Source organism: Fistularia commersonii, chromosome 1, assembly GCF_037954325.1.
Source record: "Fistularia commersonii isolate RoL2024-O1a breed Wild chromosome 1, RoL_Fcom_v1.0, whole genome shotgun sequence".
NCBI classification, from domain to species: domain Eukaryota; kingdom Metazoa; phylum Chordata; class Actinopteri; order Syngnathiformes; family Fistulariidae; genus Fistularia; species Fistularia commersonii.
In genome coordinates this window covers 14360086-14372121 of record NC_141284.1, presented here as the reverse complement: position 1 = coordinate 14372121, position 12036 = coordinate 14360086, and the positions used below count along the sequence as shown (strand labels likewise).

Genomic DNA, 12036 nt, shown 5'->3' with positions numbered 1-12036 from the left:
CCGCCCTCAATAACATTACCCACCTCGGCTATTTTCACCTCTAGCTACTGTAAGGTCCAAGTTAACAAATAAAAAAAAATGGAGAAAATAGAGAAGAAGAAAGTAAGTGTAAGTAGGAGAAGAGAAATGGCACAAAGGATGATTGAAAATATTGAAAATAGGGCATTTTGTTCTATGCCTAAACCAACCATAATTGCCCTTTATGTTCAACCCATTCTGGATTGGGGAAATAATTCTACATCACCTTTATATCCTTGGTCTGTTTCCCTGAGATCAATGACAGTAATTGGTTTAAAATTGAGATCCCATAGCCGAACACAACCATCTCGGCCCCCAGTGGCAAAGCCCTCTTCACAAGCATTCATGCTGAAAATCCCTGACTGGAGGAAATGACAGACTGTCAGACAGGATCTGTACAATAAATGAGCAATAAAAGAACCAACTACAGCACACTAAGTGCTATTCCTGTCAGAGCATTTGTTAACAAGGATTTTGCAGTTACAGTTTGCCAATCTAAATATCAGACAGAACTAAGTAGATGAATAATTTTCTTGATTATAGGAATTGTCTGCTTTTGTCCTCCCTTGGCTCAGTGTGAGTGCATATACTGTAGGAAATGGAACCATGCAGGAGCACCAATTGGACATTTGGTGGTACAAAAACAAGGAATAAACATGTACTGTCATTATTATCCCCTCCCCCATCTTTCCATCCCCAAAGCCAGCTGTTGATCCCATAGATATAATTTAATCCTGCATAGCAGAGGGCTCATCCTTTTTTATTGAGCAGAATCAAATAATACTATCATACATGCATCAGCGACCAATTTTACTTTGATTTTTTTTCCAGTTATAATTTAGTGCATGGTGTAGTTTTGGAATGTGTAAGCAGCAAAAGCAACAAAATAAATAAATAAATCAGCACATCATGTTTTATATACTTACTCCATGAGCCCCTTGAATGGTCCTCATTAGGTTGATCCCTTTCCACACATAGATGTCACCATTCAAGGCCCCTGAATACGTAACCTCATCCTTTGCACATGCAAGGCAGAGGATAGTTTGAAGGTCCCCCATTTTGCCAAACACACCACGTTTTGGTGTAAGAGCATTACCACATAGGCTCCAAAACTGAAAACAAAAACACGCATAGAGTCAAAGTGAATAGTGGATAATAATTCCATGTGTAATCCTGGTCTTGCAAGAACAAATGGACTATTACGTATTGGGATGCAATACAGTGAAAAGCAGTTCCTACAGTTTCCCCCAACTCCAGCGCATGCACACACACGGATGTGAATGGGAAAACACATATAGGCTTACTTTGAAAGAATCCATCAAAGAATCCCTCCCCCTACAAATGTGACACTGAGTGCTCTGGCTGGGGTCACTGTCGGAATCACCTCATCAGCATGCATAGACACTGATACACGTGCGCATGCACACTAGCTCATTATTTAAGAACAAGGTCATTGGAATGCATGGGCACAGCCTTGTCTGTGGGCTAAATCCATCAAACTGAAGAGGTGAGAGCCAAAGAGAGACACTCTGTCTGCATGAAGATGAGATCAAAGGGAGAAAGCTCATCGAGTCTCAATCGCTGAGACTCAAGTGTTGGCATGTGAAACTAAGACTAACTTATCACCATTGTCCAATAGAAACAAGACTGAAAAACAGTTCCTTTCTCATACTATCCTGAAGTAGAATCCCCCCTTATGTTAATGTAAAATGCAACCTTGAATCAAACTGAAATTGCTCAGTAGAAATCATTCAGCAAATAATGGTGGTATACAGTTATTAGTTACTGCCTGACATTAATGGAGGATTGACGAATGAGCTTTGAGCACCAGAATCATGTTACATCCTCACCAACATCTATCCTCTTGACTGGTAGGGCTGCCCTGTGTTAACAGGGGGGATCGATTATCACAGACAGGCATCACGGGCTTGGATACAGTCTGCCATTAAATATCTGAGGCTTGTGCACACCTCAGTAGGGCAGGACTTTCCTAATCCTGAGCCCCTTATTAAGCTTTTACTAAGTATTTGCATGAGCTTATGTGTGGGGTCTAAGCGGAAGTTTAAGTAGCCATCATCACACGTGTGTGATTATTCTTAAAAGGTATGTTTAGTATGTGTGTAGACTCTGTGGAAGTTGACAGTATATGTTACATGGTTGTTCATGAAGACAGAGCGGTTACAACTGCAGTGAGGATGCAGCGTGACTGTACAGCCCTTACTGCTCACAATTGATAAGACAGCGAGACACAGGCAACAGCTAATCCCTTCACTGCTGAATTACTGGGAGGAGACAGAATGCTATAGGGGTTTATAATGAGGCCATGGGCAGATGCAAAAGATACTGAGGGGAATACAGACTGGCAGGAACACAGTCAAATAAGACTTAACTTGTAAATACTAAAACAATATTAACAACATTTCCCAAACAACAATTTGGATAGTGGATTTAAAAAAAAGCAAGCTCTTCTTATGCATAGTTAAGTGAAATGGCATTAACCATCACGCAAAGAAAACCCTCAATACAGATTAATGAAGCTCCCCTATCTCTGATTGCTTGTCTGCCAGAAAACAGTGACCCTGAGCGGTATAAAGCATAAACAGAGGTAAAAAAAAAAAATCAGACAACTGACTGTCAGCGCTACTGGAAGCTCCTTTACTCAAGGTTGCATATGCACGGTGTCAAGCTCACTTGTGTCTTGATAAAAAATGAATATTAAAAAAAGAAAAAAACATGTCTGTTTATCTCTTGATGGAATGCACTAAAAATGGTCTTATATACATAAAACCAGGTTTAAAAAGGAACACACTACTGGTTCAAATTCCAACCTTACGATAATGTAGTAGTATTAAGGTTATTCAAGTAAAGTTTTGGGTGTTTTGTATAAAAGAAAGATTGGAATGGAAAGGCCGGAGCTATGCTTAATGATCAAATTATAAATAGCTATATGATTTGCAGGAAAGAGCAGTGGACGGAGGAGTGTTCTGCCAGCAGCCGTGGCCATCGCCACAGAGGTTGTGGTTTCTTCAGCCTGCTAGTGAGTGGATTACGAGAACTAAATCTCCTGGATGCTCTGAGTGCTATAATCACTGAGTGAACACAGGGCCAGGGAGCAGATGTCACATGGTCTGCGTAGTAAAGGCTGGGGAATTATTTGGGACAATTGCTGGATCGCTTCGCATTCAGGAAACCAGAAGCAAGTGAGGACAACAGGAGGCGGCAGACTAAGCAGTACCAGCCGCAACCATTTGCCGTAGCAGTTGGAGAAAAGGTTTGGGGTAGATATACAATATAAAATGAGGGTCAACCTGGACTGAGATAACGCTTGTAAGCATTATCTTGCATTGTGAGATTGCACACAGTGAGTTAAACCCCCAAAATGAATTTTTAAACCAGATTTCCACAATTTCACTGTAGGTGGTAAATCAATCATTTTAATTGATGTCTCTGCAGTTGTAAACAACCTTTGCATTTTGAATATTAAGGACTGCAGTCCTAAAACTGTTGTTGGCAGTCTTGTGGCAGTTGTCTCCTATCAAATATATTTTTTTCTTGGAAATCTGTCAAGACTTATAAATTGACTTTTACCAGCATAGACAGACAAGTTTTCTGTAAATCTGGTATCACTCCTGCATTTAATTTTTTCTTTTGCCATGGTAAGTGGGCATATTTCACTTTCTTCGCAATAGAAACAAATTCCTCTGTGGGTTCCTGTTGTCCTGATGGCTGTGTGCACTTGAAGGAACAGCACTACATATCCTGAGGGGAGCCTTTGTGCTGTCATCTCACACAAACATATTGAAGTTTTATGAAACATAGTCCACAATGTGGAAAAGAGACACAGATAGATGCCAGAAAGAATATGAGCACAGCTGCAATTGGTTACATTGGAGGGTTTTTAAAAGCGAGCTAAATTAGGGAAGCTGAGAAGCAGAGTCATGGTCTACCATACAAAGAGAAAATATTCCTCTCTGCACTGCAGATTACTGCAAATTTGAGATCTGTGAGTCACTGCCTGTCCTACTTATGTTAAGTGCCTAATATCCATGGTCTCTAGAATAAAGTGAATTTGCAAACACCTATTTTAAGGCTTTGATATGGTCATGGAGATAGAGCAGCATTGAACCAGAGGATTCTTCAAACTTCCTAAATATTTTGCAAATTTAGCACAAAAACGTCAAATCTCAAGAGCCAGGAGCAATATTCAGGATGCAAAATGATCAAGAGGCAACTGTACCTTGATGTGTTTGACACCACAGCTTACAAGCTTACTTGGCTGGTACAAATCCCATGATATGTCAAATATCTGTGGGGAAGAAAACAAAAAATTTTAAATTTCCTTTTCATTAGCTGCGCACATCTCAAAAAAAGCTCCGGAAAGCTCACAAGTGGTTGCACTGATCTTGCTTTTGTCTCCGTTGGAAGAGCACTCCCATCTACAAAATATACATGGCTAATGAGGTGGTCGATTCTGACCTTGTGATGAAGATGGAGGAGAAGGAAAGTATTTACCCGGTCTGTATGGCCTGGAGCAGCTGCCAGAACCTTCCCTCTTCTCCAGTCCCACACACAGATTGTGTTTTTAGAATCTAAACCCACAGACACCAAGCACTGTAGATAGAAAAAAAAAAAGAAAAACATATTCAAAAGCACCACAGATTGAACAGATGCTGTTCTTTTGCACTAATTATGACTTTGCTAACTGCTGTGGCATGGCAGGCCACAGTGAAAGGCCTAATAATTATAGAGCAGAACAGAACAGTTGTGCAGCCCCGAGCATTTCCAGTGAGTGGTGGGCTTTGCCAAGGGAGCCTCCTATAGTTAAAGTGACTGAGAAGCTATCAGCGCTTATGGAAATTACCGGCAATCTGAAGCTAGAATTAGATAAAGACATTCTTTTTAATCCATGGCTCTATCAAAGAGCTATGGTTAAAGGCCTTCGAATTCTATTTTAATAATATTAAAACACAGAGGTATATGGTTGGGACTTCTATATATGAAATTCCTTTCAGCTACTGGTGATGGCAATGGTGGGCTTAACTATTTGGAAAAAATATTGTATACTTTGTAAGTAAAGTTTACACAGATAGCCTATAATCTCATTAGGATAAACTATGTGATCCGCCATTTTTCTATGGTGCCAGCTATGGTTGCTTGAATTTCACATCCTTCGTGTTGGGTCAGAATCAGGGACAGTCACACCTTGGTTTTTTCTTTGAAGAGCCAGTTTGTCACACTTGGGGCAAAGATACCTGGGTTGAGCCTATTAGCTTCCTTCTGCCACAAGTCATTACTGGATAATAAAAACCAGATCAGACAGATCTGTTACATTCAGAGGCAAAGTGGAGGATTTAGATATTTAAAGAATGACTGGAAAGTAAACCTCAGTTACAGCCTCAGTAAATTCAAAGGTCACGAGTGACCGTTTTTCTGTACCAGACAGGAAAACAATGACACCAACATCAGTGCATTTTTAATATTGCTTTAATAGAGGGACTGGCTTATGGTACCAGGAATTCCTTTGGATTGTCCCAATAAAAGCTCTGCCTTTTTCTGACCTAGGGAAGGGGGAGGTGGAAAGTAAACAGAGCTGCTACATTGAGAAGCAATGGAGCATCACTGTCACATTTCATGTAAATCCTCATATCTTTACTCGAGCAGGAAAGTAGCAGGGGCCATCTCCCTGTCTCTTAATGTAAAATGCAGGAGGTGTAGCTCTAGTTGTAGGAGTTCCAGGGGGAGGAAGAGTGAAACATACAAAGCTAAAGCAAGCCAAAGTTCTATAAAGTATTGATTTTCCAACATTAGGCCGACTGTGCGATGATTTACCAGAGGCAAGTTGAGTGGCTAAACATTTTGAAAAGGCAGAAGATCTTACAATAAACATGACAATAAACAAATACTTTGCATTACCTCACATACAATTATCTAATAAGCTAAACAGCTAAAGCTCGGTACACTTAATTTAACACAAAATTAACAAAATTCACAACACCTAACCCTAAAATACAGGGGTTCATTTTTAGTGCGGTGAAGTAAAAAAACCTCCGAATTCCAAAAAACTCCAGTAACTAGAGTGTAACTGAAATGAAGTTTCTTAATTTGCTGTAAAATAGTTGTAATCAAAAGAACACTGACAAGAAGAAAGATAAGTGTTGCTTTAAAATTGACATTCAAAACCCATCTGAACAGAGTTTCGGTTTTGTTCGCGTACTGCATATTTCGGTTTTCAGCCATCTCTGCAATCTGTGGTCCAGCAATAAAAATGGGTTTCATGCTTCATCTTTAATGAACACTTGGATTACAACTCTACCTGTCCCTCGAGGTCGAAGGCCAAACAGGCAATGCCGTGAGTGTGCACGTCCTTGAGGATGGACACAGTCTGCACAGTGTAGGAGTCCCATACACAGATGTAAGGCTCCTTGCCCACCTGCCCTGTGGCAACCAACACACGCTCCGGATGCAGGGCTAAACTGTACAGAGTGGAAGGGTGAAGGAGAGAGAGATAACAGGGGGGAGGGTATATGATTAGCAATATTATATGCACTTGTGTGTTTGCATGTTAACTCAGACCAGTGGAGGATTCACCATTCTAGCAGAAACCACTGGAATGAGATAAGCACATTAAGTCTGTGATGGGACCGCATTGGGAAGCAGGGAAGCAGCTTGATGAGGTGACATCTTTTAATTAAGTCACTCATGCACAGATGCTCAACCTAGAGTAATGCTTGCCTACAGGGTCTTCAATGTATCTTGAACCTGTGAATGCATTTTTTTTTTCTTTTTCAAAATTTTGAATAATTCAAATTTAACCATTCACCATTCCTAATTTTATCTGGGGTTTCCTTGCATCATCAGGCATATGTTTGTAAAACTGTTACATAATCCCCCTCCCCCTCCTACTCTACAGCTGAGCAACAGCCTGCTGTATAAAGCTGTCACTTCCTCCCCCTCTATTCCACCAAGTCTTTCAGCAGCCGACAGTCACGTTTCATATTCACTGGGCAATTCTTCTTGCCTCGTCCCGGCCTATATATTTCATGCTGCAATGGAGCTCCCTCCATTATAATCAGGCAGTGTGTTTTGCCAACTGCTCCTAAGAATTTCTAATCCCTGTGCATTTTCAGGCAGCTGGCCAGAGACCCAGCACAAGCCAAACAGCATCAACCTGCTGGGTCAATCACCGTGAACATCCCTTTTTTAACTGAGATGTGTTTTTGCTTTATCTGCATAATCTATTTTCTCCTCCTGAGTCTCCTGTTTCAAGCATTTTGTCCAAACTGTGATAATTCATTAGTATTCACATCACACTGGATGTGGTCAAACCATACTCTAGCATTGCTGAGGTGGTTGAGATGAGAAAGGCCTGATGTGATGTTATCTGTCTTCTTTCAACCTATTAGCGGTCTTTAGTCTCAGCAGCCCCACTCTCCGGTAAATCTCACACAAACTTGACAAAATATATCAATGTGTTTTTGCAAACTACAGAACCAGAGCAACCTTTCTAGAAATAATTACACAAGGATTCAAACCAGTGGAACACTGAGATACAAAAACAGAGAGAAATTAACAGAAAAAGCTGTTAGGGTTGAATTACAGGTCAACTGATATAGTATTGAAGCATAAAAGTACAAGTAGTCATTCATATCAATTATTAAATATTTCACATTTAAATAGATGTTAAGTGCTGTCCCTGTGAAGCTAATTTCAACATTTCATACAGTGGATGTTTGAAACACACTAATTTTACATCACGGATGGCAACTTAATATCAACATTGGACCGCGCAGTTGACAGCTGTCAGAGTTATGTGGAAAGTCAGAACGACTGGATTTGAACAACAAAACTTAAATGTCATGTTTTGGCTTACATTTCCCCAAGACCTCCAAAACTGTGCCCCTATCTTCTTTGGCTGCTCCCTTCTATCTCTGATACTTTGTTAAACTATCTGGCATTTACTGTGGACAGCTAATAAGAATTTCCGTGTACAGGGTAACATTACCTTTCTGTGCTGATGACAATAAGCACTTTGAATCCTTCAGGGATCACCACAGCAAATTACCTGCCTCCATCTAATCCTATGCTCCTGTGACAGGCCTTGATTCATTGACTCATTAGCTATTCTCAGGGGTACCAAATAAAGTGGCAGGTGAGAGCGTATTCTTAAGTTATGATTCTAGCAGCCAAACTCATCTTGGAAATGTAAAATTTAAACTGTCCCTCTCACTTTGTAGGCAAAACCACAACAGATTAAATGTATTTTAAAATGTCAGGCGTGTCTGTTAAACAGCTTGGAGAAACAAATACTGTCTGAGCCAGCAGCAACGACATTCCTGTTTCAGTTACATTTCTTGAGCAGAGGAGTCTGCTAAATGCCAAAACTAATGATGTTGCCTGCAGTGCAGCATCCCAATTCTCCTGTTCGATACGGACTACAACTGCTTGATGCAATTGCCATCCATTTACCACACATAGTGCAAAACTTGCAAAATACTGGAGCAGTAAAGCAGTCACACTAAAAGCACTAAGTTGATCTATCACGGTGACGATCAAGAGGTACAGCACAAGAGGAGTCAAAGGCATAATAGCAGAATGCAGGCAAAATCGAAGTCAGCCAATCGTTGGGAAGTCTTGCAGAGCAAAGAACAACCTTGCAAAGGAGTGAGTGTGGTGCTGGTACTTAATAAAGGAGAGTTGATTGCGAGTGTTGAGCTGCAGCTGTGTATCCAGGTGGGCTGAATACACTAAGGAGGTGGGTGAGACTGGCAGACTGAGGGGAGCCAACAGAGAAACACTGCCTGAATCAGGACGCTGTTCTTTCTTTGACATGAATAAAACAAAGCCATTTGTGTTTGACTCACAGAGACCATTAAGTGCATCAATGATGACACTTTGAGTTACGTTCTCCTGCAGGAGTTGGCTTTGTCTGGTTTTGCTTTTATTGGATTAAAAAGGAGCGACAGGTTTAGCACATTTCCGGAGCTCTACATAACACAGGATATTTCCCAGGATTCCACAAAGTTGTTCCTCTTAAACACCAATCTTTACACCTGCTGCTTTAAACTGAAACAGTAAAGCTGTATTGACAATAAGTGATGTGTGGCTGTGTTGCAGTCTTTCAAATAATCGATGTGACAAAGATGTTTTTTAACTATGCTTAGTATTTTTTACATAGATGACATTGTGTAGTTTTCTTTTACAAAAGGCAGACTATGATGACTCTTTATTTGTCAGAATTGATAAATGTATATTTTAGGTTTGCTTTTATCTGATGTGTCATTAATTATAATGCAAGAAAAAAAAATCCTTTGAGGACATCAAGATAAAAAAAAATATTCCTTATCTTTGGATCATTTATTTAAAAGCGGGACCTAAAATACTACTGAATAACTAGCATGTATAGCATGTATATATATATAGATATAGATATATAGATATAGATATATATCTATATATATATATAATAATTGTGATTAATTGTTTTTTTTTCACAGTTAACGCTTGAAAGTACAACAATATATGGTAAATATAAGTGTTAGTCACATTTGGACAGTATGACTAATGCAGCCTCAGGGAGGGACGGGCCAGTGCCGGTCCCAAGCCCACATAAATCCAGAGGGTTGCATCAGGAAGGGCATCCAGCGTAAAACTTTCGCAAAAGCCAAACATGGGAATCAAACCTAATAATTTCATACCAGATCGGTCAAGGCCCGGATTAACAACCACCGCCATTGGTACCGATGACCTACAGGGTGCCAGTGGAAACTGGGCAACTGTGGGTCAAAGAAAGGGAGGAGGAAGGTGTGTTTGAAAGCAGAGAGAGAAGAAAAAAGGCAAGAGTCTGGGACTGACAGGAAAAGGTAGAAAGTTGGTCAACATGATGCAGAGAATGTGGATATACTGTGTGTCCAGGAGAGCAAGTGGAAAGGTAGTAAGGCTAGAAGCCCAGGAACAGGCTTTAAGTTGTACTATCATGGTACTGACAGGAACAGAAATGGAGTAGGAGCTATCTTGAAGGATGAGTTTTTTTTAGGAATGTTCTGGATGTGAAAAGAATGTCAGATAGACTTATGAGTCTGAAACTGGAAATTGAAGGGGTGATGCTCAATGTTGTTAGTGGCTATGCCCCGCAGGAGGGATGTGAGTTAGAGGAGAAAGAGAAGTTCCGGAATGAGATGAAGTGATGCAGAATATCCCCAGAGATGAAAGAGTGGTACTTGGTACAGACTTCAATGGGCATGGTGGTGGAGGCAATAGGGGGGATGAAGAAGTGATGGGCAGATTTGGTATACAGGACAGGAACGCAGAAGGACAGATGGTCGTAAACTTTGCGAAAAGGATGGAAATGGCTGTCGTGAACACTTTTGTCCAGAAAAGACAGGAACATAGGGTAACCTATAAGCGCAGCGTTAGGCGCACGCAGTACGACTTTATCTTGTATGGACAAGGAAACCTGAAAGAGATCAGTGATTGCAAAGTAGTTGTAGGTGAGAGTGTAGCCAGACAGCATAGGATGGGGGTTTGTCTGAGAACTCTGGTGACAAGGAAGATCAAGAGGACAAAGGCAGAGCAGAGGACAAAATGTTGGAAGCCTGAAAAGGGGAGAGTGTTGTATGGTTTTCAGAGAGGAGTTGAGAAGGTTCTGGGTGGTCAGGGAGAGCTACCAGATGACTGGACAACTTCAACTAATGTTGCAGTTGGAGAGTACTCCAACTACAACAAAGGAGAGCACTTGGTGTATGAAGAAGTGCAGGAGAAAGTGGTTAGCAAAGAAGTGGGACACTGAGGGGACTGAGGAGAACAGACAGGAGGACAGGGAGGAAGCAAAGGCAAAACAAAGGGCGTATGATGACTTGTATGCTCGGTTGGACAGTAAGGGGAGAGAATGATCTATACAGGTTGGCAAAACAGAGAGGTAGAGATGGAAAGGATGTACAGCAGGTCCGGGTGATAAGGATAGAGGAGGAAATGTATTGATGGATGCTAGAAGAGTGATTGGAAGATGGAGAGAGTACTTTGAAGAGCTGATGAATGAGGAAAATGAATGAGAGGCAAGGGTAGAAGATGTGAATATTGTAGACCAAAGAGTAAGTGACGTGAGGAGGGCATTGAAGAGGATGAAGAGTGGAAAAGCAGTTGGTCCTGATGATATACCTGTGGAGGTATGGAAGTGTCTAGGACAGGCAGTGGTAGAGTGTCTGACTAGATTATTCAACAAGATCTTAGAGAGTGAGAAGATGCCTCAGGAATGGAGCTGAAGTGTGATGGTGCCCATTTTTAAGAATAAGGAGGATGACATTGTGATCTGTAGTGAGAGCAGAGAACAGGTTGAGGAAAATCTAGAGAAGTGGAGATATGTTCTGGAAAGGAGAGGAAAGAAGATTACTTGCCACAAGACAGAGTATATGAGTATGAATGAGAGGAACCCGGGAGGAACTGTGAGGCTACAGGGAGCGGAGATCAAGAAGTTGGAAGATTTCGGGTATTTGGGGTCAACAGTCCAGAGCAGCAGAGCCTGTGGAAAAGAGGTAGTGACAGGTTCACGCAGGTTGGAATGGGTGGAGAAAAGTGTCAGGAGTACTGTGCGATAGAAGACTATCAGCCAGAAAGAAAGGAAAGGTGTACAAGACAATGGTGAGACCAGTGATGCTGTATGGCTTAGACACAGTAACAATGACGAAAAGACAGAAGGCAGAGCTAGAGGTTGCAAAGATGAAGATGCTAAAGTTCTCTTTTGGAGTGATGAAGATGGATAGGATCAGGAACATGTTAGATGTTTTGGAGAGAAGGTCAAAGAAGCCAGACTGAGCTGGAATTGGAACTGTCAGGCAGGAGCTGTAGAGTAAGACCAAAGAGAAGATTTATGGACATAGTGAAAGAGAATATGAAGGTAGTTGATGTTAGAGAGGAGGATACAGAGAATAGGGTTAGATGAAGAAAGTTGATTCGCTGAGGCAACCCCTGAAGGGAAAAGCTGAAAGAAGAAGAAGAAGAAGAAAAGAAGAAGAAGAAGAAGAA

At 41.1% G+C, this 12036-nt stretch overlaps 1 protein-coding gene across 2 annotated transcripts in view; it reads right to left on the bottom strand.

Moving 5' to 3' along the window:
• The window catches only part of eml5 (EMAP like 5), a 49550-nt gene that overhangs the window by 32077 nt on the left and 5437 nt on the right, over window positions 1–12036 (bottom strand). Inside the window, exons 2-7 of one of the 2 annotated variants that reach the window (XM_086149584.1) lie at window positions 6332–6491; window positions 4531–4629; window positions 4256–4324; window positions 945–1130; window positions 245–380; window positions 24–47 (exon numbers count right to left, since the gene is read on the bottom strand). In XM_086149584.1, the coding sequence (XP_086005710.1) occupies window positions 24–47; window positions 245–380; window positions 945–1130; window positions 4256–4324; window positions 4531–4629; window positions 6332–6491 (674 nt within the window). The remainder of the gene's footprint in view (window positions 1–23; window positions 48–244; window positions 381–944; window positions 1131–4255; window positions 4325–4530; window positions 4630–6331; window positions 6492–12036) is intronic. The other variant, XM_086149593.1, reaches the window with a different exon arrangement.